The sequence below is a fragment of the Podarcis liolepis genome (assembly GCF_965112155.1).
Source record: "Podarcis liolepis genome assembly, chromosome: 2".
NCBI classification, from domain to species: domain Eukaryota; kingdom Metazoa; phylum Chordata; class Lepidosauria; order Squamata; family Lacertidae; genus Podarcis; species Podarcis liolepis.
In genome coordinates this window covers 121,035,237-121,061,968 of record NC_139555.1, presented here as the reverse complement: position 1 = coordinate 121,061,968, position 26,732 = coordinate 121,035,237, and the positions used below count along the sequence as shown (strand labels likewise).

The following is a 26,732-nucleotide window of genomic DNA, read 5'->3' as shown; positions in this document are numbered from 1 at the left end:
TACACTGTTAAGATTGTGTTCATGGAAGACAATCTTACTCGGCTACGAGTGATCGCAAAAGAAGACTATTCTATGGTTGTATGAATAAGGGCCAGATCCTTCCTCTGCTTTTAGTACAAAACTTCTCAGTCCTTCAAATATATGGCTGGACTCCCAGCTCCAGCATTCCCCCATGGTCATGCGTGGAATTTTTATATTGTTTCAATTCTATTGAAGTTTAATTCCTTTTAAACTATTGTATATGCTTTGAACGTTTTGTATTTTATCTGTGCTGTTTAATGTGTGTAGGCCGCCGCCATGAGTTCCAATCCAAGAAAAAACAGGGTATAAGAATAAGAATAATGTTATTCATTTGGGTCACCAGCGATGACAATGACGACATGAAATCTATTTAAAATGGCTTTATTGATATAACCAACAAAACTAACAGAACACTGCAAACAACAGGAATGAGACAGAGGCACAACACTTAATATTACCCACTTAAATGAAGGACACGAAAGAATCAGAGCGGACAGACAACCCAGGGTTTCTTTTTTAAAAAAATGGTACACGTCTGCCAAGCTAAAGGGGAAGGGAAAAAAGAATGAAAGTACATCATAAACATAAAGCACAAATCAGCGTGACAGAGAAGACGTATAGAGTCCCCTTGAGTTGACCCTGGACTTAATGAAGCACAGTGGACCAACAACAGCTGATGACATGGCTCCCCAAATCAACACAGACTGTGGAAACTTCACATTGGACTTCAAGCATCTGGCATTGTGTGCCTCCCCATTCTTCCTCCAGACTCTGGGTCCTTGGTTTCCAAATGAGATGCAAAAGCTGCTCTCATCACAAAAGAGATTTGGGGAGCCATGTCATCAGCTGGTGTTGGTCCACTGTGCTTCATTGTGTCCAGGGACAACGTAGCCGTCTACCAGGAGATTTTGGAGCACTTCATGCTTCCTTCCACAGACGAGCTTTATGGGGATGCTGATTTCATTTTCCAGTAGGACTTCGTCACCTGCCCACACTGCCAAAAGTACCAAAACCTGGTTCAATGGACATGGGATTACTGTGTTTGATTGACCAGCAAACCCGCCTGACCTGAACCCCATAGAGAATCTACGGGGCATTGCCAAGAGAAAGATGAGAGACATGAGACCGAGCAACGCAAAAGAGCTGAAGGCTGCTATTGAAGCATCCTGGTCTTCCATAACACCTCAGCAGTGCCACAGGCTGATAGCATCCATGCCACGCCCCATTGAGGCAGGAATTGATGCAAAAGGGGCCCAAACCAAGTACTGAGTACGTGTGCATGCTTCTACTTCTCAGAGGTCCAATATTGCTCTATTTGCAATCCTTGTTTTGCTGATTTCATTTAATATTCTAATTTTCTGAGATTGTTAATTTGGGGTTTTCATCAGCTGTACGCCATAAACATCACAATTATAACAAATAAAGGCTTGACATATCTTGCTTTGCATGTCATGAGTCTATCTCGTATATTAGTTTCACCTTTTAAGTTGAATTACTGAAATAAATGAACTTTTCCACAATATTCTAATTTTTTGAGTTTCACCTGTATATCGCGAATCATGATGTGTGTTTGTACGCTATACAAAAATCACAACGTGGATAAAACCGTGAAGCCAGCCAATGCATCTACTGAGCCCCATCCTTATTTCAGACATTGTGATATAGCAGTATATCGCAATGTTTAGCCAGTGATCTATCGCAGTGTTGAAAACCGGGTATCGCCCAGCCCTATTTGTAAGGTACCATCTTACAATATACAGTGGTACCTTGGATGTCGAACGTAATCCATTCCAGAAGACCGTTCAACTTCCAAAACGTTCAACAACCGAGGCACAATGGGCAGTCGGCTAATTCCATTGAGAAAACGGACAAATGCACCTCGAAAGCCGTTCGACTTCCGAGGCACGTTCAAAAATGGAAGCATTCACTTTTGTGTTTTCGGCATTTGAAAACTGAAACGTTTGGCTTCCGAAGCGTTCGACAACCTAGGTACCACTGTATCTTATATTTCTTGCTCACGTTCTCTCTATAGCTTGCGTGGTGATGGAGTTTCAGCCACAGTTTGAGCATCTATTTTCTCACTCCCACCCTTTCTCCTGTTGTGAATTATCTGTCAGACAGTATAGTTTAGTTGGGCAGAAAAGCACTAGTCTATGTATATCTCCTTTCTCCTGGGAGTGAATCCCCTGACACGACCATCTGTGTTCTCTTGGGAGTTTTTTCCACAATCCAGGCATTTCTAGGATTCGCCAGAGTCTCCTCCACGTGGATTTTTTTGTGCTCTTTGAAGTGTGTGCTCCACCGGAAGCTCTTCCCACACACGGGGCATGTATACGGCTTTTCCCCAGTGTGGATTCTCTGATGTGTCTTGAGGTATGAAATCCCGATGAAGCTTTTCCCACAGTCTGAGCATGTAAAAGGTTTCTCCCCTGCATGCACTTTTAGGTGAATAGCATGGCTTCTTCGGTGACTGAAACTCTTCCCGCACAGGGAACACGTATACGGTTTCTCCCCTGTGTGGATTCTCTGATGAATAGTAAGGCTGGTGTTCCGACTGAAGCTCTTGCCACACTCTGAGCACTCGAATGGTCTTTCCTCTGTGTGCGTGACTTTATGGGAGCTCAGGCTTCGGCTGTGGGTGAAGCTCTTTCCACACAGTGAACACGAATACGGTTTCTCCCCTGTGTGGATTCTCTGATGTGACCTCAGGTCTGTGCTCCGACTGAAGCTCTTGCCACACTCTGAACATCTAAATGGTTTCTCCACAGCGTGGTGCTGCAAAGTAAGGCTGGGACTGAGGCAATTTCCACACTCCGAGGAGTTGCAAGTTAGCCCCCTACTGTGTATAATTTGATGGGATGTCATGTTTTTCCTGTATTTGAAATTTTTCCCACACTGCAAGCACGTGTAAGGCTTCTCCTCTGTGTGGGTTCTCCGATGAGAAGTAAGGTGTTCCCGCCGACTGAAGCTCTTCCCGCACTCCGAGCATTGAAACGGTTTCTCCCCTGTGTGGGTTCGTTTGTGTTCGTTAAGGTGCGATTTACTAATGCTTTTCCCACACACCTCACACTCAATCTTTTTCTTGCCTTCACTCCTTTCCTCTCGGGTTTCTGCCTCGTCAAAGTCGGATTCCGGAAATGACATTTTCGCACGGCTCATTTCCCCTTGAATTGTTATTTCAGGGGAAAATGTCCCTTCAAAAGCAGATTTGTTCCTCCTTATCTCTTTTGCTTTGCTCTCCATTGTCCTTCTATGTACCTCCCCCTCTGTACATCGGGCCCTTTTAAAGGATGCTCCATGAGGCTTTCCCTCGTTCCGGCTCACCCAGGCGTCATCTGCTGGATTAGAGGGAGAACACTGGTAAGGTAATAATAATAATTTATTATTTATACCCTGCCTATCTGGCTGAATTTCCCCAGCACCTCTGGGCGGCTCCCAACAGAATATTAAAAATACAATTAAAACATCAAACATTAAAAACTTCTCTAAACAGGGCTGCCTTCAGATGTCTTCTAAAAGTCAGATAGTTGTTTTTCTCTTCAACATCTGGTGGGAGGGTGTTCCACAGGGCGGGCGCCACCACCGAGAAGGCCCTCTGCCTGGTTCCCTGTAACTTGGCCTCTCGCAGTGAGGGAACCGCCAGAAGGCCCTCGGTGCTGGACCTCAGTGTCCGGGTAGAACAATGCGGGTGGAGACGCTCCTTCAGGTATACTGGCCATTTAGGGCTTTAAAGGTCAGCACCAACCCTTTGAATTGTGCTCAGAAACATACTAAAAAGTACATTTCTCCTGATGGAGAAATGGATCATCAAACTAGGAGCCAAACCCAATTATCTGCCAATCTTTGGAGGCCCATTTGGATTTCTGAATGAGTGCTCTGGGCTCCAATCCCTCCGGCCACTTTTCTCCCACCTCCCCCAGGAGAGGGAGAAACCAAGAAAGTGTGGGCACACATGCTTCACCTTCCCAAATGATGTGGTAAAACTCAGATCCAATGAAATTGACCTGAGCCTCGAAAAGCACATAGAGCTCCGAAAGGAAGTGGGGCAGAGCGTCCTACTTCTGACTTCCTCTTCCAGTTGAATGTACTTTTCAAAAAAGAAAAGGGGACCTGCTTTTAGCACCTAAGGACCAAGCGAGGGGCAGTGAGGGAAGGGGAGGGCTCAGGTGTTTTGTGGGTCCATGAGAAGGCCTTGTGGCCTAGAGAAAGAGGGGGCCAGATAGAGAGGCTTGGAGGACCAGATTTGGCCCCCGAGCTTCAGATTCTCCATCCGTTCCATACACAAAAGTGCTCCGCGATGGGATTTCTCTTGGCAGGTTCGCAAAGGACCTAGGCTTGAGTCCAAGGATGCTATCTATCTATCAAGGCTTTCGAAATTGACTTTATCAACCAAAGGGAAAGAAGGAGCCTTACCCAGAGAGGCCAGATTCCCATAATTCTCCACCATGACTTCCCATTGCAGGGCTCTTTGGCCCGGATCCAGCAAGGCCCACTCCTCCTCCGTGAAATACACAGCCACCTCCTCAAACGTCACCGGAACCTGGAAGGGAAAGGAGACGATAAAAAACAGCTCCTCTTCAGGGGGTTGGACTAGATGGTCTCTTCCAACTCTATGATTCTGTCATTCCGCCTCCACGGAGGGGCCTACAGAGGATTTCCCCCATGTGGCGCTTTGACACAAGCAAAGGAAAAGAGGGAGAGTCTCTTCAGCCTGCAGGGGAGGGGGAGGGGATGGAGCCAGTTGATTTGATCTGTCCAGCGATCCATCCTTTACCGGATCCGGCTGCAAAGAAGCTGCTTCTGATCCACCACAGAGAGGAGACGATTCCGTAGCCGTTCCCGGAGACTTTCCACCACCTGCAATTCACACAAATGTGGTTGGAATCCTTGCTAAGCATTTATGCATCTCGGTGACTTGCAAAACAACAACAATAATAATAATAATAAAATTTTATTTATACCCCGCCCTTCCCGGTTCAAAAACCTGGCTCAGGGTGGCTACCAACAAATTTAAAACACTTAATTATAAAAAGCAGCATAAAATACAGTATAAAAACATGAATAACAATCAATTCAAAAATCAATTTAGGGGAAATAAGCATTAGATAATCCCCAGGGCTAGCTGGCTGACACTTTTTGTTTCTTGGGCACAATTCGGTTTTGACACATTACACTGCTGTGGACAGTGACAAAGGAAGGGGGGGTGCGTTGGGTGTGGGCCGCCCCAGGTGTCATCACTGAGGCGGGTGACAAAATGGCAAAAATATGTGTTTTAAAATAAATAAATAAAAATTGGGCTCACGACTTTTTTTTTTGAAAAAATAACTCCTGCACCCACCGCACCCCACTTCCTATGCCACTGGTAGCTAGGTGAGGCAGGCAGTACTGGGTGCCACACTGTGGGGCCTGCAGCAGGCCTGAGCAACACGTCTCTCCTGAGGGGGTGGCAGTGGGCAGACTGCCTGCAAGCTCCGTGCTGCTTTTTCGAGCAGCATGGGGCTTGCGTCTGCCCACCGCCTCAGCCACCCTACAACTGAGGGGGAGGCTGCAGAGAGGCTCCACGCAGCATGCCCTGCCTTGGCTTGCCCCACCCCCATGGGCAGCTCTCCTCACCCCCGGCTGCAGGACGCTGCACCGGGCACCCAAGCAGCTAGCTACGCCACTGGCTGTGGAAGCAGATTTACAGTGCAACTGCTTTTTAAGTTTCCACTAGGATGAAGCATGCAAATTCCACTCAGCCAACTTTAATAAAATATGGGGGAGGGGGCAGGTAAGCTCTGCCCCCCATAATCGATCCCAAGAAGCGGAGATCACACACCATTTGAACGGCAATGCCTGGCAACTTGAGGCGGGCCCAGCCCTCTCAAATATTTTGGGGGTGGGGGTGGGTATAGGGATATCGGCCCATAAGGGTTGGCTTTTGTGAATCCACTCCTTACAGCAGCACAGATGATGGGAGTTGTCCAACGACATCCGGAGAGCCCCAGGGTGGCAAAGCCTGTCGTGGAGATGGGCTTCAGGGCGGGATTCGAATCCACCACCACCTCTTTTTTGGTGCTTTTCTAGCCATTAACACTTTTCATCCCTCATGTAGTGTTGAAGGGGAATGTAAAAACAGCCCCTGGGGGATTTTGAGCCCAGCCAGCAGAGGGAGGCCAAGTGGCAAAATGTGTGCTCCCGCCCTCACCTGGCATGGCGGCCCCTCCATCGCCCTCCTGCACCATCCACCTGAACAACAGCCTCCGCTTGGCATCCTCTGGCAATGTCTCCTCTGCCTTGAGGAACTCACCAGCGACTTCTCCTAACAGGACCTTTGCGTAAAACAGCAGTGAGAAACCCATAAGAGGCAGAATCTAAGGGTGAGGGAACTGGCATGAATCCCATGAATCCCAGCGAGACTCTTCACCAAGCCACACCACCTCCCCAACATTCCCTCCAGGCCACGCCCCCAACCTTCTGCCCAGGCCACGCCCCTTCTCAGGTGCTTTCTCATACCCTCCAAGTGCCCTGATTTTACAGGGACATTCCTGGGATTATGAAATCCATCCCGTGCCCGGATTCGATCTTGGAACATCCCTATTTCCCCTGCCAGTGCTGCTGCCTCCAAGCTCAGGGAGGAGAATGAGCGGGCGCTTGTCCCGAGCGGCAAGCATCCCATCGCCTCTCCGTGGCCTCTGCTGCCAGCCTCCTCGGAGCAGTTGCCAGAGAGTGGGCAAGGAGGAGAGGCTACGCCACTGAGGACCAGCTCCGCGTGATGCCAGCTCCGAGGGGCAATCTGATCAACAAAAGGCAACATGTGGGCTAATAATGTATTGGCAATATTTATGAAACACTATCAATTGTTTCTTCCAATAGCACCTTAAAGGTAAAGGTAAAGGGACCCCTGACCATCAGGTCCAGTTGTGGCCGACTCTGGGGTTGCGGCGCTCATCTCGCTTTACTGGCCGAGGGAGCCGTCGTACAGCTTCCGGGTCATGTGGCCAGCATGACTAAGCTGCTTCTGGTGAACCAGAGCAGCGCATGGAAACGCCGTTTACCTTCCCGCCAAAAGGTATTCCTTACCTATTTATCTACTTGCACTTTGACGTGCTTTCGAACTGCTAGGTTGGCAGGAGCAGGGACCGAGCAACGGGAGCTCACCCCGTCATGGGGAATCGAACCGCCGGTCTTCTGATCGGCAAGCCCTAGGCTCTGTGGTTTAACCCACAGTGCCACCTGTGCCCAAGTAGCACCTTAGAGACCAACTAAGTTTGTTATTGGTATGAGCTTTCGTGTGCATGCACACTTCTTCAGACTTTTGTTTTTTTATTTTGTTTCGACCACGGCAGACCAACACGGCTACCTACCTGTAACTATCAATTGTTTCTTGATTCATAAACAAAAGCCATATAATATGTGCAGGAAGTCACAAACTAATAGAAACGGATAGAAGTCAAATAAATATTCCATCAACAGGAATGCTTAGAATGGAGGGTAACCACAAAGAAACACTGAAGTTGAGGCAGAAAGCCTTTCCACAGTTTATATCTATCTTGTTTGGTTGAGAATGAACTGGAGCCGGGTGGTTTGTTGCACAGCAGCAACAAACAGCAAACAGAACAGTTCTTCTGGGATAATGAACTGTTTCAACAATATTTCTTCATCAGCAAGTTAAAAGTCCCCAAAGGTACGTAAAGTGATTGTGGATCTGCTCTCACTCAAAATCAGCCTACTACGCTTTTTGCTGTTTGTTGCTGTTTATGAATTCGGAAACAACTGGTAGTGTTTCATAAATATTGCCAAAATATTATCAGCCCACGTGTTGCCTTTTGCTGATCAGATTGTTTCATGTTGTAACACAGGGGATTTTCTCATGGCTCTGAGGGGTAGGCAGAGGGCAGAGGCTGCCCTGGGCAGGAAGAAAGGGGCAGCAGAGCAGAGCACAAGGAGTCTTGATTTTATTTTATTTTAAATTGGTTTGTGTCTAATCTTGCCCCTTACGAAAACTGGACATTCTGAGCAGCCTGGAAGCACCAGGACAAAACTCGCTCTCACCTGCTCCTCCGCCTGCTTCTTCTCCTCTGCCCGACTCAGGAGGAAACCTTCGGCCAGAGCCACCGCCTGGGAACTGGTCTCCGCTCCGCATTCCCTGACCCAGTTCTCCATCTCTGGAGGGAGGACAGCCAGGAACTGCTCCAGGATCACCAGGTCCAGGATCTGAGATTTTGTGTGAAGTTCTGGCTTCAGCCACTGGCGGCAAAGGTGGTGGAGTCGGCTGCAAACCTCTCGGGGACCCTGGTCATCCCAGTAGCTGACCCCCCTGAAGCGTTGGCACTCAGTATGTGGCCTATGGGTGCCCCCGGCCAGCTCCTTCTGCACCATTCTTTCCCAGAACCCCCTGCTGCTCATAGTCTTGATATTTTGGGGGGTTCTTCCTGTTATGGGGGCATCCGTGTCTCTCCCTTCCATTGTCAGGCTGCGTTTCTCCTCGGACCCCCAGCAGGGCTCAAAAAGCCTCATCGACTGGCCACCATCTTCCTCCTAACCATAAGGATTTGGGGGGAAGGGGGGCAAATTGAGCAAAGATAGGCCAGACTTTTTGCAGCACAACAGTCAGAAAGCATCAGCCGATCAGCACTGAGAATGAGGCTTCTTCCTGCAAACAATTGAAATAGATAAATTAAGGTCTTATACAGTGGTACCTCGGGTTACATACGCTTCAGGTTACAGACTCCGCTAACCCAGGAATAGTACCTCGGGTTAAGAGCTTTGCTTCAGGATGAGGGTACCACTGTATATATAAAAAATATTCATAAATGTACCAAGCAAACACATACATAAATATATAAACCCCATGTCTGAAGCAGCACAGGAAAGCTGTCCTGGAACCATTTTGGCTCCCAGATTGACCAAATATTTTCTCTGCAAGGTCAAAGGAAAATGGAAAAGCCTCCTCACTGTCTTTTCATTCACAAATCCTATCTTAATGGTATATCTGTGTATGAATAGGGTGAGCCTGTGACCTGGCTCAGGAACTAAGTATTTATCATTACAAAAGACTGGCCAGGCTCCCCAGGGTATCCAATCAAGTAAGCATTAACAGGTGACCTGCCAGACAGCAGAAAAACAATGACAGGAGATAAACAACACACTCAGATTTCTCTTGAGCTACACCCCTTCTGTGATGTAGGTATGATGTGTCCGGGGTGCTCTTGGACTCCAAGGCGGGCAATTTAAAGTGTCTATATAAGGGCGGACACACCTTCTTGAATTACATACCCAGCACATGGAACCTTACAAAAGGACAATACGAGTGGACTCTCCGAGCCCTGACCACAGCAAAAAGACTGATACTGATGAATTGGAAAAATACAAATGTGGCTCCCTTCTACAATTGGATTGAAGACTTATACAAACTCGCAGCATATTTACAACCTGCATACAAACACAGACTTGCTATAGACAAATACAATGACATTTGGAATCCATTCTTACAAATACTGTCATAGGTTAAGATCTGGTAAAGTACAATAATAACCAGTAGGAGAACACTTCAATCTCCCAGGACATTCTATACAAGATCTCAAAGTAGCTGTTTTACTACAAAGGAATTTCAGAAATAGACTGGAAAGAGAAGCTGCTGAATTGCAACTCATTACCAAACTTAAAACCATGGAGAGACCTGGTCTGAACAAAGACATTGGATTCTTATCTCATTATACATGACTAAGCCATTTCTCACCTTCTCACCCCTTGCCTTTTCCTGTAAGACCTACTGCAGTCGTTAAGAGTCGTCAACAGGCTCATCTCAGCTACCTGCCAATCTCCCATTCCCACCACCCTTCTGAGTAATACCCCTCCCCACCTTCTCACTATATAGAAGGATCTGGCAACTTCTGTTTCAGTGTATCTGAAGAAGTGTGCATGCACACGAAAGCTCATACCAAGAACTAACTTAGTTGGTCTTTAAGGTGCTACTGGAAGGAATTTTTTTATTTTAATAATAACTTTGTAAAGTATACAGTTTTGGGGGGTTTCCCTCTCCCCTCTTTGTTTTCCCTTCTGTTTCTCTTCTCCTTTTCTCTCTCTTTTATTTACGTCTCACCGTGTTTAGTACACATATAATTATGTATTTTTTGAAGTCTCAATAAAGATTTTTTTTTAAAGGGTTTACCACCGCAGTTTACTACAGCCCCCCCCCCACTTAAACAGGAACACAGGAAAATGCTTTATTCAGAGCAGCCAGGCCACCTGCCCTGAATCGGAGGCAGACCACTGATCCACCCAGCTTGGCATTGCCCACACGGGCTGGCAGCTGCCCTCCAGAGTTTCAGACAGAGATGTTGGGGACTGAACCCCGAGACTTTCTGCTCGACCAAGCCAGCTAAGGCACCTGCCTGCCTTTTGTCTCCCTTGCCCTCTCTGGCTCTGCTTCCAATGCCCGCTTCCCAATTTTTTCTGCCTTGGGCTTCTCCTCCATCAACTCCCCAGTGCATCCTCCCCCAAATGCACTTTGGACTCACCGGATCCCTGGATGGAGAGGGCAGGAGGTGGAGACCATGTGTGCAGCATCTGGGGGGACCTGCACATAATAAGAATCAAAGCATCTTTAGAAGGAGGCGGGGCAGGATGTGACCCTTCCAGAGCCTCCTTCCAGGGCTCTCTAGGAACCCAGACACTCTTCCCCTTAACCCTTAGGCTGGATCCCTCTCTTTGAGCAATCCGTTTATTCTCATTTATGAATTGCTTCCTCTCCAAAAAAAGTAATTTTATTTTAAAAAGCTACTTTTCAAATTTATACATTTCATTAGTTTTACAATCCATTCGACATTTCAAAATTTGACTTCCTCCCCCCTCCTTCTGCAGTTCCCTAAATTTATTTCTTAATATCTTCCGCATATCCAAGTTCATTTAATTTCCTCATGTAATGATCTACTGTAAATATATACTCTTAGGAAACTGCAGGTTATTACACTCATCCAGCTAATGTTTTTATCTGTTTACAATTTATCTGTAAATACTCAACAAACCCTTTCCATTCTTTTATCTCAAAGTGATTTTGCAGCAAAAAACCAAAAAACACACACCGAAACAAGTGAAATTCCATATGTCAAAACTTGTCTCAAGGAGACTGAAATATACTCAGAGTCGCAAAGTGATTTCATGCTCTTTATTCAGCTCATAGTGGTGAGGAGGAATGAATCAATGTCCCCTCAAAGTATCTGCTTTATATACATTATTTACACAATGGGCTGCACATGATTGGTTAATTCTGGAATTCTACAGTAAGCCAATCAGGTTGTGGATTCACTTATATCTGGAGCAGGATTGGGTGGTTCCTGCCAACCAATCATACTGCTGCATTGTTCTTGGACCAATCAGACTGCTGCATTCTGAATCCTATTTTTCTAGGACCAATCAGACTGCTGCAATTTGGATCCTATTGTTCTAGGACCAATCAGACTGCTGCAGTTTGGATCCTATTCAACTCAGTACATAACAGAGACAAGTAACTGTACCTATGCCTTCTAGACATCTGAAGGCAAAGCTTTTAAAAAAATGTATGTTTTATTGTGCTTTTAGACATGTTAGAAGCCACCCAGAGTGACTGGGGCAACCCAGGCAGATGAACAGGGTATAAATGTTGTTGTTGTTTTTAGTTGGAGGGTATGCAAGGGCAGCCATGGGGAGCCTTGGCTTTCCCCAGAGGACCATGGGAGCTGCAAGGGCACAAAGGGTTTTGAAGAGGTTGTTGTCTTGTGTTGTGGGGAAAGGGAGTCATAATCCATATTATCTGGAGAGCACACCAGACTGCGGGAAAATCCAGTCCAAAGTGCAGCAGAAGCAGACAACATGGATGCCTATGTGGGTGGCGCTGTGGTCTAAACCACTGAGCCTCTTGGGCTTGCCGATCAGAAGGTCAGCAGTTCGAATCCCCGCGATGGAGTGAGCTCCCGTTGCTCTGTCCCAGCTCCTGCCAACCTAGCAGTTTGAAAGCACACCAATGCAAGTAGATAAATAGGTACCACTCCGGCGGGAAGGTAAACAGCGTTTCTGTGCGCTCTGGTTTCCGTCATGGTGTCCTGTTGCACCAGAAGTGGTTCAGTCCTGCTGGCCACATAACCCAGAAAGCTGTTTGTGGACAAACACTGGCTCCCTCAGCCTGAAAGCGAGATGAGCGCCATAACCCATAGATGCCTTTGACTGGACCTAACTGTCCAGGGGTCCTTTACCTTTTACGTGTCTGTGTTTAGAATGAGAAAGACTGGAGTCTGAATTTACCTTTAAAGTGAGGGGAAACTACAGTTCGAGGGAAGAGAATGTACTTTGAATGCAGGGGGCCTCTCACGTTTATTCCCCAGCACCAACTCCAGAGATATTTTCGGCCTGAAACCCTGGGCAGTTGCTGCCAGTCAGCGGAGACAATACTAAACTTAATGGAGCAATAGCCCGACATAGTAAAAGACAACTTTCTCCGTTGCTGTTCTGCTTGGTTCTAATAATAATTTAAAAATTGCTAGGCTTTCTTGTTGTTGTTCTCTTCTCTTATCTGGGGTTGGACTAGATGACCCTCAGGGTCCCTTCTACAATTCTAGGATTAATCAACAAGCAGGGAGAAAGAGGAGTATCACCTCTCTGCTCTTCTCCCCCTATTTTATTTGTAGTTATCTGTCATCAGGCAGACAGGAGTGTACAGGAGTGTACATGTTCAAATATATAAAAGGATGTCACATAGAGGAGGGAGAAAGGTTGTTTTCTGCTGCTCCAGAGAAGCGGACACGGAGCAATGGATCCAAACTACAAGAAAGAAGATTCCACCTAAACATTAGGAAGAACTTCCTGACAGTAAGAGCTGTTCGACAGTGGAATTTGCTGCCAAGGAGTGTGGTGGAGTCTCCTGCTTTGGAGGTCTTTAAGCAGAGGCTTGACAACCATATGTCAGGAGTGCTCTGATGGTGTTTCCTGCTTGGCAGGGGGTTGGACTCAATGGCCCTTGTGGTCTCTTCCAACTCTATGATTCTATGATTCTATGCACACCCAAGCTAAGGCCGGGCGAGGGAACCAGCACCCGAGGGTGAGGAAGAGTGGGTGACCCAGGTGACCTGCTGAGGTTTAGCAACGTCTAACGGGAGGGATTTTTGGCAAGGAGAGTGGCTTTGGCGAGGAATAAAGAGCTGTGCGGCTGGGGTGGGGTTGGGGTTTGGAAGAGCTGCGGGCTAAAGCAAGCAGAGGCATAGCCCCAAAGAGAAATGAAATTGGCTGGTTTCTCACCTGTTTCCGGGTTTCTGCTTCTCTTCATGTTTCTGCTTAGCTGCATAGAATCGAATGAGTTGGGACACCGGGGAGTCATCCAGCCCAACCCTCTGAAATGCAGGAATCTCAGCCAAAGCATCTATGGCAGATGGCCAGCCAACCTCTGCTTAGAAACCTCCAAGAAAGGAGAGCCCATCACTTCCTGAGGGAGACCGTTCCATTGTCGAACAGCTCTTAATGATGTTTTATCATGTTTTTAATATTCTTTTGGGAATTATTATTATTATTATTGTCATTATTATTTTACTGTCAGGAAGGATACTGACAGGATACTGTTGCTTTATGATCTTATTAATACAGTGGTACCTCGGGTTACAGACACTTCAGGTTACAGACGCTTCAGGTTACAGACTCCACTAACCCAGAAATATTACCTCGGGTTAAGAACTTTGCTTCAGGATGAGAACAGAAATCATGCGGTGGTAGCGCGGAGGCCCCATTAGCTAAAGTGGTACCTCAGGTTAAGAACAGTTTCAGGTTAAGAATGGCCCTCCAGAACGAATTAAGTTGTTAACCTGAGGTACCACTGTATAGTTTTTTGAAAATCTCAGAAGCTGAACATTTTGGTTTTCAAACACTAAAAACCCATAAGTACCGTATTTTTCCGTGTATAAGACTAGGATTTTTTCCTAAAAAATAATGTCCAAAATTTGGGGGCATCTTATACATGGGGACCATCTCCCCCCATTTTCTTAAATCGGAGTCCTCCAAAATAGTCTTATACATGGGGGCATCTTATAGACAGAAAAATACGGTGTGGTGTAGTGGTTAAGAGCGGTGGACTCGTAATCTGGGGAACCGGGTTCGCGTCTCCGCTCCTCCACATGCAGCTGCTGGGTGACCTTGGGCCAGTCACACTTCTCTGAAGTCTCTCAGCCTCACTCACCTCACAGAGTGTTTGTTGTGGGGGAGGAAGGGAAAGGAGAATGTTAGCCGCTTGGAGACTCCTTAAAGGGAGTGAAAGGCGGGATATGAAATCCAAACTCCTCCTCCTCCTCTTCTTCTTCTTCTTCTTCTAAATGCTTCCATTTTCAAACGCACCTCCGAAGTTGAACGGCTTCTGCTGTTTTTCCATTTTCTCAGTTAAATTTGCAGGCCACCCTTTGCGCCTTGGTTTTCAAACATTTCGGAAGTCGACCGGTCTTCCGGAACGGATTACGTTCAAAAACCAAGGTACCACTGTATGCTATATGAATCTGTAGTTGTAGAGTTGGAAGGGGCACCGGGGTCATCTAGTCCAACTCCGTGTAATGCCGGAATCTCAGCTATAGCATCCGGACAGGGAAGGGGAGTCTTCCACCTCCCGAGGGAGAGCTCCACTGTCAACAGCTCTAACCGTTGGGCGCAGTTCTTCCTAACGCTTAGTTGGAAATTTAGAGATTTAATATTGCCTTCCCTTCTGCTGCTTTTACGCTTGTATTCTCTTACGTCTATTCAGTTTACATTTCTGTATAATGAAAATGCAATAAAAATGTGGTGTTTCTTTTTTTAAAAAAAAGAAAGCCGCAATAAAATCTATTGCAGCGCTCATATTTTCAAATGCCTGCGAAACAGACACACAGGCTGCAATCCAAGTTAGAGGGGAAATCTTTATTAACACAACACACAGACAATGGAACGCCACAAGCGAGACGATGCTATCAGGCATGGGACAGATAACTCTCGGGGTGGAGAGTTAAAATGAAGCGCACCAGGAACCGAGAGTCAGAAAGTCCAGCAAAATAAATAAATAAAAATATACACCGGCATCTGCCTTCAGACAGCCCAGGGTTACTTCTCTCTCAGTTGACAGATTGTACTGACTGCTCAAATTCTGGTTTCTTTACAAAGAATGTGCTGTCAACATTCTGTAAATCCTGGGTTGTCACAGCAAAACATCAGATATTGAAATCTTCCCGATACAGGACTGCCTTCAGATGTCTTCTAAAAGTCAGATAGTTATTAATTTCCTTGAAATCTGTCAGGAGGGCGTTCCACAGGGCGGGCGCCACTACCGAGAAGGCCCTCTGCCTGGTTCCCTGTAACCTCTCTTCTCGCAGGGAGGGAACCGCCAGAAGACCCTCGGTGCTGGACCTCAGTGTCCGGGCTGAACGATGGGGGTGGAGACGCTCCTTCAGATGTACTGGGCCAAGGCCGTTTAGGGCTTTAAAGGTCAGCACCAACACTTTGAATTGTGCTCAGAAATGTACTAGGAGCCAATGTAGATATTTTAGGACCGGTGTTATATGGTCTCAGCGGCCGCTCCCAATGTTGCCTCCCACCACAGTTTCCTTCTCACTCACTGGTTCTCTCTCGGGATATGGTTTGTCTCCGTTACATTTTGAGTTTAGGATTCTCTGGGTTATTTGTGGGGCCTGCCTGGTGTTTTTACACGAGAAGAATGTGTGCTTTTATTGATAATGCATCTCTGGGTTATTTGTAGGGCATAGGAATTCATTCATCCCCCCCCAAAAAAAATATAGTCTGCTCCCCCCACATGGTCTGAGGGACAGTGGACCGGCCCCCTGCTGAAAACGTTTGCTGAACCCTGGTCTACAGCCTTCCTTGCTCCTCAAAGCAGAGCTTTCCGAACTGTGTGTTGTGTTACGCTAAGTGTGTCGGCTGCAGTGTTGCAAAATGACGCCTGTCTCAAAAGTGTGTCCCCAACTTGAAAAGTTTGGAAAGCTCTGCCTTAGAGGGAATCCTCCATTATGAAGATCTGTGCCTTACCGGGGGGACTTTCTCCAATCCAGGGATTCCTAGGATTCACCACATTCTCCCCCCTGTGGATTCTTTTATGTTCGTTAAAGTTTGTACTCCACCTGAAGCTTTTCCCACATACAGGGCACGTATAGGGCTTCTCTCCTGTGTGGATTCTCTGATGTGACTTAAGATACGAACTCCCGATGAAGCTTTTCCCACACTCCGAGCACGTGTAGGGTTTCTCCCCTGCGTGCACTTTGAGGTGGATGGCGTGGCTCTTGCTGTGGCTGAAGCTCTTGCCGCACAAGGAGCAAGTGTACGGCTTCTCCCCGGTGTGGATTCTGTGGTGCAGAGTCAGGCCCGTGTTGCGCGTGAAGCTTTTCCCGCAAATGGAGCACTTGAACGGCTGCTCTCCTGTGTGGATTCTCTGATGAGAGTTGAGGCTGATGCTGTGGCTGAAGCTCTTCCCGCACAGAGAGCAGGCGTACGGTTTCTCCCCGGTGTGGATCCGCTTGTGAGACCGGAGGTCCGAGCTCCCCCGGAAACTCTTCCCGCACTCGGAGCATTTGAACCGCTGCTCTTCCGTGTGGGTTCTCTGATGAGAAGAGAGGTCTGTGCTCCGGCGGAAGCTCTTGCCGCACTCGGCGCATTTGTAGGGTTTCTCCCCAGTGTGGATTCTCTGATGTTCGTTAAGGTGCGATTTGCGGCTGAAGCTTTTCCCGCACACGGCGCACACGATCCGCTTCTTTTCGGTGTCCGTCTTTTCGTGCATTGCGATTTTGCAGACGCCGGAAGCAAGGAAGGGATTTTCCCTCTTCTCAGTTTCCCTTTTCTGCTCTTCCCACTCTGAACGTCTGGCTTTTTCCAAGGAGACCGTGCACGGTGTTACTTCATTCCCATTCTTCCACCCATCTCCTGCTGAAGGAAGGAGAGAAAACCCATAATAATAATAATAATAATAATAATAATAATAATAATAATTTTTATTTATACCCCGCCCTCCCCAGCCAAGGCCAGGCTCAGGGCGGCTAACAAGCAATAATAAATACAACATTAAAATACAACATTAAAATATTGAAACATTAAAATATTAAAATGTAGCCTCATCGCAGGAGGAGAAAGGAAAAGAAAAAAGAAAGGGGGGAGGGAATCAAACTGATTCCAAGCCAAAGGCCAGGCGGAACAACTCTGTCTTACAGGCCCTGTGGAAAGAAATCAGATCCTGCAGGGCCCTGGTCTCATGAGGCAGAGCGTTCCACCAGGCGGGAGCCAGTGTTGAAAAGGCCCTGGCTCTGGTTGAAGCTAATCTAACTTCCTTAGGGCCCGGGACCACTAGGGTGTTGCTATTTATGGACCTTGAGGCTCTCCGCGGGGCATACCGGGAGAGGCGGTCCTGTAGGTACGAGAGTCCTAGTAAGATCGCAAGGAGAAAATGGAGCCTCTAAATGAGGGAACGTCTGCTGCTGCTCACGTCAGAATGGAAGGTAGATCTGGCCAATATTAAACTAATTTTGCTGATTGCCATTAACTAAAAATGCAGAGTGACAGGCCTCTGATGCTGCTTAAGGTGACTCCTGTGCAGAACCTCTAGATAAGGACTCTGTTTACACACAGTGGTACCTCGGGTTAAGAACTTAATTCGTTCTGGAGGTCTGTTCTTAACCTGAAACTGTTCTTAACCTGAGGTACCACTTTAGCTAACGGAGCCTCCCACTGCCACCGACGCGCGGTTTCTGTTCTCATCCTGAAGCAAAGTTCTTAACCTGAAGCACTATTTCTGGGTTAGCGAAGTCTGTAACTTGAAGCGTCTGTAACCTGAGGTACCACTGTACTGAGAAGAAACACGGTACTCAAAACAATGTAAGAAATCTATCTGTTAATGTGGCAGCACTTTGGAACTCCTTGCCAAGTGACAGCTTAGCGCATTTTTGTTTAGGCATGTGTTTTATCTCTTAATCATCTTAATGACCTCTTAATCATCTTTTGAATGTTTTAAATACCTGCTTTTAGTTGCTTTTCTTGATGATTTTAATGTTTTATCATTTTTGTGTGCTTAGAAGTTTGCTTCTTTTAAAAAAAAAATGCAACCAAGCAGTATATAGGTTTTGTTAAATCAATAAGCCTTACCCAGGGAAGCCAGAATCCCATAATTCTCCACCATGACTTCCCACTGCAGGGCTCTTTGGCCCGGATCCAACAAGGCCCACTCCTCCTCTGTGAAATCCACAGCCACCTCCTCAAACGTCACCAGACCCTGGAAGGGGAAGAAGAAGAAAACAGTTTCTCCTTGCAGACTATAGAATGGATTCTCATCATTAAACAAACAATTATAATCAATTATTGTAAGCCACATCCTGGCATCTCTCACCAACCACAGGCCAGTTTGGCTGGTGGGCGGGGCTTGGCACCAGTCAGTCAGTCAGTCAGTTTTATTGCACATGGCTAAAGGCTGCCGCAATGTACACAGAATCATTCAACAATTAAAAGAAAATATACTGAATTGATACAAAAAACTTAAAACATTTATATTATCAAGACATTACCTACTCTAAACAGAGCTATAAAAGTACCTTATACAAATTAAGACATTAAACAATAAAATTTATAAGCTAAAATTATCTCATTGCTACTAATATATTTAAAAATAATGTTAATTAATACAATGTGCAATTATATTCAGAGTTCGGTGATAAAGAAAGAATATAGCTTGATGTAGATAGGGTCAAATAAATTCATCTCCTTTACAGTTGGTGGCTACCTCGGCTATATAATTTGCTCTAATTTTCCTAGCAGCAGTTGCAAAGAGTGCTACACGCCAGGTCACATGCTTATCTGTGTCTGAGAGGAGATATAAAATCACGTCAGTCACCCTGTGACAACTTCAGAAGGGGCTCACTGTCCGTGCTACGTTGGAATGGCTTTATTGTTGTTTTGTTTCGTTTTTTGGCATTTCAACTTATTTTAATCGTGTTGCACATCACTCTGAAATGCTCTGGAATGGTCTACAAGACTGGAAACGAAATCATCAGGTCTGTTTTTCCACCATATTGGTAACCAGGCATATGATGCCCCGGATTTTCTCTTGAGGGTGTTGTTCTCATCGCCCCCCGCCACCAATTTTGACCAATAATAATTCTGGCAGCAGTTAAGAGGTGTTGTGTTCAGTCTGCTCCTCCTTCTAAGGATCCCAGGCAGGGAGGGTGAGGCTGAGCAGGTCAACTTTGCCCCTCAAAGGGTGCCACGCAGCCTCTCGCCGTGTGTCCTTTGTCCTTTGGCAAGAAGCCCAGGGACAGAGGCACCCAGCCTGTCCCCAAACTTCTACCTACCTGGTCAGGTGCCACAGGTGCCCCTCTACCAGCAAGAGAAGAAGGCTCGGTCTGTGTGGCCGCTGGCATGCCTGCACCTGAAATGACACAATGTATGGAAGTGAGAGCTGGACCATAAAGAAGGCTGATCGCCAAAGAATTGATGCTTTTGAATTCTGGTGCTGGAGGGGACTCTTGAGAGTCCCATGGACTGCAAGAAGATCAAACCTCTCCATTCTGAAGGAAATCAGCCCTGAGTGCTCACTGGAAGGACAGATCCTGAAGCTGAGGCTCTAAGACTTTGGCCACCTCACGAGAAGAGAAGACTCCCTGGAAAAGACCCTGATGTTGGGAAAGATGGAGGGCGCAAGGAGAAGGGGACGACAGGGGACGAGATGGTTGGACAGTGTTCTCGAAGCTACCAGCATGAGTTTGACCAAACTGCGGGAGGCAGTGGAAGACAGGAGGGCCTGGCGTGCTCTGGTCCATGGGGTCATGAAGAGTCGGACAGGACTAAATGAGTAAACAACAACAACAACAATGGTGGGAAGCATTGCATTGCTTTAGGAACATTTTTTTTAGTGTTTCAGGCGAGAGAGAGAGAGAGAGAGAGAGAGAGAGAGAGAGAGAACGCACAGCAGTGTGTTGCAGTGGTTAGAGTCTCAGGCTAGGACTCTGGGAGACACCAGGATTCAAATATGCCAATCAGCGTTGGACACACTAATCTAAGATAGACCCAATGATCTGAATCAGGATAAGGCAGCTTATACAGTGGTATAATAATAATAATAATAATAATAATAATAATAATAATAATAATAATAATAATAATAATAATTTATTATTTGTACCCCGCCCATCTGGCTGGGTTTCCCCAGCCACTCTGGGCGGCTTCCATAGAAACCTTGGGCTAAGTACTTACCTCGGGCTAAGTACTTAATTCATTCTGCAGGTCTGTTCTTAACCTGAAACTGTTCTTAACCTGAAGCACCCATTTTAGCTAATGGGCCCTCCCGCTGCTGCCGCGCCACTGCTGCATGATTTCTGTTCTCATCCTAAAGCAAAGTTCTTAACCCAAGGTACTATTTTTGGGTTAGCGGAGTCTGTAACCTGAAGCGTCTGTAACCTGAAGCGTCTGTAACCCGAGGTACCACTGTGCTGTTATTATATTCCTACGCACACCCGGCAGAAGCTGAAATGTTCTCTGTCCATTCTTACCCGGGGAGCTGGCGTTCCCTTCGCCCTCCTGCGCGATCCCCCAGGAGGGCCGACTCCGCCTGGAGTCCGACGGAGGCATCTCGGCTTCGGAGGAAGCGGGGACCGATTCTGCTGGCAGCGTCTGGGGCTGGAAGCGGTGTAAGGGACCCAGGTGAGGGAGAGGAGAGAAATCAGAAAAGAAAAGGATGCAAGCAAAAGCGAAGGTTCTGAGTTCTGAGGAGATGAAAGGAGGCGTTTCCAGCGTGGGGGCCGAATTCCCATCTGGGCAACATTCTGAGGGCCGCATAGTGGGTGGAGTGGGAAATGCAAATGATGTTTTTGTGAAGGAAGCTGGTTTCTACACATGCATTTAAATTAATATTTGCATTCGTGTCTCTATACAGACAAGCAGGAATCATGCTCTGAGCTCAAGGACAGATTCCACCTAAACATTGTATTTTCTACTGTGGTTTTGTTTTAAACACTGTATTTCCCTCCTCATCCCCCACAAAAAGCATTCATTGCGCTGGGCTCTTGTGAGAGGAAGGCTGAGATAAAAATAATCATCATCTCCTTATTGAATTAATTTATTTATTGCATCCCACTTTTCTTCCCCTGAGGCGACAAACAGATACACAATTAATTTTTTAAAAAAAACAGCACCCAAAACATGGGTAATTTTAGTAATGTTTTGGAACAAGTTCAGTGACAATGTCCACCTTCTGCTCCTTCCAACCTACTGCAATACTTTGGTATTTCTGCATGCTCTTTAGTAAAGGTAAAGGGACCCCTGCCCGTACGGGCCAGTCGTGACCGACTCTAGGGTTGTGCGCCCATCTCACTTAAGAGGCTGGGAGCCAGCGCTGTCCGGAGACACTTCCGGGTCACGTGGCCAGCGTGACGAAGCTGCTCTGGCGAGCCAGCACCAGCGCAGCACACGGAAACGCCGTTTTCCTTCCCGCTATAAAGCGGTACCTATTTATCTACTTGCACTTTAGGGGTGCTTTCGAACTGCTAGGTGGGCAGGAGCTGGGACCAAACGACGGGAGCTCACCCCGCTGCGGGGATTCGAACCGCCGACCATGCAATCGGCAAGTCCTGGGCACTGAGGTTTTACCCACAGCACCACCCGCGTCCCTACTCTTTACCTTTGGCTTATTAAGAAATATATATTTTTAACCCCAAACATTGTAAAATGGTCAAAACGTTTTAAAACCCAATTACAACGTCCCTTGCCTTACAAAGGCCCCATCGGCCCTGTGCATTTAAAGCAGTTATCACACCACTTTGAAGAGCCATCGGTTTCCACCCACAAAGAATATTGGGAACTGTAGTTTAAGGGTGCTGCGTGTTCCAAAGGCGTGTTCCTCTCACAGAACTACACCTCCCAGAGTACCATGGGAAGAGTGACTGATAGAAGTTTGAAAAACACAAATGAAGTAACATAAACCATCCCTTTCTTGGGTGATTTCCAGAGAAGTTGAGCCACTAGTGGAGATTCTTAGGATACCATCCCACACAATCAGAGCTCGCTAGAGTTATTACTTACCATTACTATTTTAACATTGAAATATACAAAAAAATTATCCAGTAGCACCTTAGAGACCAACTAAGTTTGTTCTTGGTATAAGCTTTCGTGTGCATGCATCTGAAGAAGTATGCATGCACACGAAAGCTTATACCCAGAACAAACTTAGTTGGTCTCTAAGGTGCTATTGGACAATATATATATGTGTGTGTGTATCTATATAGACTGCATCAGACCAACACGGCTACCTACCTGAATCTATTTTAACCTTACTACTACTACTACTACTACTACTACTACTATTATTATTATTATTAGATTTATTATTATTGGATTTATTACCCGCTCTCACACTAAGGCAGTGTTTTTCAACCACTGTTCCGTGGCACACTAGTGTGCCGCGAGATGTTGCCTGGTGTGCCGTGGGAAAAAATGAAAAATCCGAAAGATTTTTTTTTTTTTTTTAAAGTCAAATTTTCACCCACTAGGTGGGCGCTGGACTGTGTCCACCCTATTTTCCATCCATCCTGGGTGGGGATCAGATCGGATGGGATCGGATGAGAGCGGACAGGCGGTCCGCTCTCATCCGATTCCCCATAGAGAGCAGCGGGGCTCTGACATCTCCCTCTCCGCACACCGTGGTGGTGTGCCTCGTGATTTTTTTCACGGAACAAGTGTGCCTTTGCCCAAAAAAGGTTGAAAAACACTGCACTAAGGCACAAGGGCAGCTTGCAACATTAAAACACAATATTAAAAAACAGTTTAAAACAACTTGCAATCTCAAAAATAAGACAAGTCCTAAAAATATTCTGCTTAGGGGCAAAAACAAGGAGGTTAAAAAGGGCCCTGTTGGCGGAATCCAGTGGCCCATTCAGTCCAGCCTCCTGTTCTCACGGTGGACAAACAGAGCCCTCTTCTGGAACATCCACAAACAGGACCTGAGCACAACAGCAGGAATTTCCCCACTTGTAAGTCCCACAAACTGCAATTCACAGACATCTACTGCCTCTGGCAGGCAGAACAAAACCACAAGCCAATACAGACTGATAGTCTTACACTGCATGCAAATAAGCTTCTACTTGGATGAATCTCTCACCTGCGGCTCTTCCTGCTTCTTCTCCTCTGCCCGACTCAGGAGGAAACCTTCTGCCAGGGCCACCGCCTGGGAACTGGTCTCCGCTCCACATTCCCTCACCCAGTTCTCCATCTCCGGGGGGAGGACAGCCAGGAACTGCTCCAGGATCACTAAATCCAGGATCTGAGCCTTGGTGTGTCTCTCTGGCTCCAGCCACCGACGGCAAAGATGGTGGAGTCGGCTGCAAACCTCTCTGGGTCCCTCGGCCTCCTGGTAGCAGAAACGCCTGAAGAACTGGCGCTGAGCGTCTGAGCTGAGGACGACCTCCTCGCCCAGGATCTCCTGCGTGGTTCTTTCCCAGAATCCCCCGCTAATCCTAGTCTGGGTGATGCAAGGGTCCTGTCTTGCTAGGGACCCAGCCAGCTCCCGCTCTCCCATCTTCGATCTGTGGCTCCCAAGAGGTCGGGAGCGGCTCCTTCCCTTGCTGCCGAATCTTCTGACGGCCTGGGATTTAGGCCTGGGAGGTGAATCCAGCATAGGAAACAGGTCAATTGCACATGTCGCCAAGCGGAGAAGGTACTTTGCAGGAAAAACTGGAAATCCACCTGGTTAAGGATGAAGGTTTCCTCCTGTAAACAAGGCAAGCAAGAGGGAAACGAGAGGCTGGGAATGAGGATGTGGGAGCGAGGGAATTCATCCGGCACAGAATAAAAGCTACAAAATCCAGGAAGGGCCATAGCTCAGGGGTAAAGCAGTTGTCCTGCATGCAGAAGATCCCGGGTTCAATTCCACCCAATGTGGGTCTTGAACCCACGAACCTCGGATTCAGAGTCTCTTGCTCTACGGAATGAGCCATGGTATCAGTTCAGACCATACAACGTAGAAAAAAATGCACAACTGCGGCACAACAAAAGCAATCATAAACAATAAATACGAAATCAGATTGGACAATTCCTACGTAACCAGATCTAAAATAAAGGTATGAAAACCCCTAAACTATACCCCAGCCCAAGACTATTCTCAAAGAAGGCGACTCCCTGCCTCTCGCCTCTTCGTTGCAGCCCCCACAAGATCTTTGGATGAAGGGCGGTATAGAAATTTAATTTAAAAAGCGATAATAATTTTGTACATTGCCTATGATAGCAGCGTCCCACACGGAATGTAAATGGCCTGTAGAAATAACTCTATGAATTGAACACAGAGAGGCTAATATGTACTTTTATTATAGATGAAAGTCTGTCAGTGAACAACAATAACAACAATAATGTTGGATATGGACCAGTCAATGCAAATCATCAATTTTGCTGCCTCCGACGGAGGAAAGGGAAGCTAGCTGACTAGAATCATAGAATCCTAGAGTTGGAAGAGACCACAAGGGCCATCGAGTCCAACCCCCTGCCAAGCAGGAAACACCATCAGAGCACTCCTGACATATGGTTGTCAAGCCTCTGCTTAAAGACCTCCAAAGTAGGAGACTCCACCACACTCCTTGGCAGCCAATTCCACTGTCGAACAGCTCTTACTGTCAGGAAGTTCTTCAGGAAGGCTGGTGGTTCGAGCCCACCCGGGGATTCCTTGCATGACAGGGGGTTGGTCTAGATGACCCCGGGGTCCCTTTCCAAGTCCAAGCAGTTGTTCCACGTATCCTCTTTTGAAGCCTGCCTGACTCTGAGGCTGCCTCCTTGCCTTTCGCCTTGCAGCGCCGGCTGGGGTCCCTCCGCGAGGCCCCTTCCGACCTCCCCGGCCCTCCCCTGCCTCAGTTTCCCCACTCACCCTCCTTCCACAGCAGCCCCGGGGACGCCAATTCACCCCGAGGGGTTTGCACTCACCAGATCCCTTGTTTGGAAAGGGGGGAGGGAAGGAAGAGAGGGAGAGGAAGGCTGCCGCGCGTGGGGGGCGGGGGAGGGAGATCAAAGGCCGCCTCCGACTCCCCCAGTCGCGGGGGAGGGGCAGGATGCGACTCTTCCCATTCATAAATCCCTTCCTTCTTTCCAGCCGCCTCTCTAGGAAGCGGGACTCTTTCGCTTTAACCCTTAGCCTGCAAGCGCGCCGTGCTTTTAAAGCACGGCTAAACCCCCAAAATAAGAATCCTGAGAGCCGTAGTTTAAGGGTGCCGGGAACTGTAGCACCATAAGGGGGGAAACTATAGTTCCTGCTGCGGGAAGCCACGTGCTTTTCATGTCTATAGAGTGCATGCAGCCGTAGACTGCGGTGAAAGTGTATTTAACAGAGAACGTGCAATGAGAATGTTTGGAAGTCTTTTTTAAAACCTCAACTACTTTTTCTTCTTTCTTTTATTTTCTTTTTTCATAATTGTAGTGTCATGTGTATTGTGAGGTATACAAAGTACCTTTGCTTCAGCTGCCATCATTTTCTTTTTTTGTTACAAACAAAAACAGAGTGTTGTATAAATGTATATTTTTAAAAAATAATAAAGATTGAACTTTACAAAAGAAAAGAAAATGTATTTGCCCACTCGATCACTTCTGTCTGCGGAACTGACGGCTGCCACATAATCCCCGTTCTCCATTGGTATGAAATCAATCTTTTAGTGTGGCAGGTCCTTCACTCAGGAACTCCCTGCCTAGGGACATCAGGCAGGTGCCTTCACTGTGCTCTTTCAGCACCTGCTAAAAACATTTATTTTTATTAAACCCAGATATGTAGAGTGCCGCTGCATCCGTTTTTAGCTTATTGTTGATTTTATCTTTTGAATGTTTTAAGAGGGTTTTTTTTTTTGCTGATTATTTCACTCTTTCGTTCTCTTTGTAAACCGCTTTGAGGTGTGTTTTTTAAAACATAATCAAGCAGTGTATAAACTTTATGCTACAAAATAAAGGCTTTATAATGGAAAATAAAGGCTTTTATAATGGAAAGAGCAATAGTACCTGTCTGCCAGTTACCTGAGGAAGACCCCTCTCCGCATACCATCTGGCCCAGTATTTCCCAAACTTGGGTCTCCAGCTGTTTTTGGACTACAACTCCAATCATCCCTAGCTAGCAAGACCAGTGGTCAGGGATGATAGGAACTGTAGTCCGAAAACAGCGGAAGACCCAAGTCTGGGAAACCTTGATCATGAGGTCTGCTGTGAAGGCTCTGGTGATCACATACCCAAACCTCTATCCTTCATCCAGACAAGCGAGAGGCGTCCACAGAATTCAAGGAAATACCCGAGCGAGGCAAAACACACAAAGACACAAACACACTCTTCCCTTTCTCTCTTCTGCATTTTTCCTTTGTATTTTTAGGCCTGAGCCAGTTAATTGTGTATTACTTATTTATACATTTATATTTATATTTATACATTTATACATGTTTTGCACCGCAAGCTTTTTTTTTTTTTTGCATTTTTCTAAATTTGAAAACCAGTAGTGATGTATGGAAGTGAGAGCTGGACCATAAAGAAGGCTGATCGCCAAAGAATTGATGCTTTTGAATTCTGGTGCTGGAGGAGACTCTTGAGAGTCCCATGGACTGCAAGAAGATCAAACCTCTCCATTCTGAAGGAAATCAGCCCTGAGTGCTCACTGGAAGGACAGATCCTGAAGCTGAGGCTCCAATACTTTGGCCACCTCATGAGAAGAGAAGGCTCCCTGGAAAAGACCCTGATGTTGGGAAAGATGGAGGGCA

At 46.8% G+C, this 26,732-nt stretch overlaps 2 protein-coding genes across 4 annotated transcripts in view; both read right to left on the bottom strand.

Moving 5' to 3' along the window:
• The window catches only part of LOC310699285 (uncharacterized protein), a 37,897-nt gene extending 11,516 nt beyond the window's left edge, over positions 1-26,381 (bottom strand). Inside the window, exons 1-6 of the mRNA XM_083486932.1 lie at positions 24,931-26,381; positions 23,123-23,730; positions 20,520-20,646; positions 19,323-19,399; positions 18,124-18,250; positions 15,989-16,914 (exon numbers count right to left, since the gene is read on the bottom strand). Of these exons, the coding sequence (XP_083343058.1) occupies positions 15,989-16,914; positions 18,124-18,250; positions 19,323-19,399; positions 20,520-20,646; positions 23,123-23,638 (1,773 nt within the window). The 5' untranslated portion in view covers positions 23,639-23,730; positions 24,931-26,381. The remainder of the gene's footprint in view (positions 1-15,988; positions 16,915-18,123; positions 18,251-19,322; positions 19,400-20,519; positions 20,647-23,122; positions 23,731-24,930) is intronic.
• On the bottom strand, positions 387-10,641 carry LOC310701338 (uncharacterized protein). Of its 3 annotated transcripts, none has more exons than XM_083492090.1 (6): positions 10,524-10,641; positions 8,056-8,541; positions 6,209-6,332; positions 4,796-4,878; positions 4,435-4,561; positions 387-3,359 (listed from the first exon to the last, which is right to left on the bottom strand). In XM_083492090.1, exons 2-6 carry the CDS (start codon positions 8,518-8,520, stop codon positions 2,173-2,175), a joined length of 1,986 nt encoding a protein of 661 aa, XP_083348216.1. In that variant the 5' UTR covers positions 8,521-8,541; positions 10,524-10,641; the 3' UTR covers positions 387-2,172. The 3 variants fall into 3 exon arrangements, with proteins under 3 accessions (XP_083348216.1, XP_083348215.1, XP_083348217.1); XM_083492089.1 differs by having other exon boundaries at positions 8,056-8,656; positions 10,524-10,623; XM_083492091.1 differs by having other exon boundaries at positions 387-3,356; positions 8,056-8,656; positions 10,524-10,623.
• Positions 26,382-26,732: the final 351 nt, after the last annotated feature.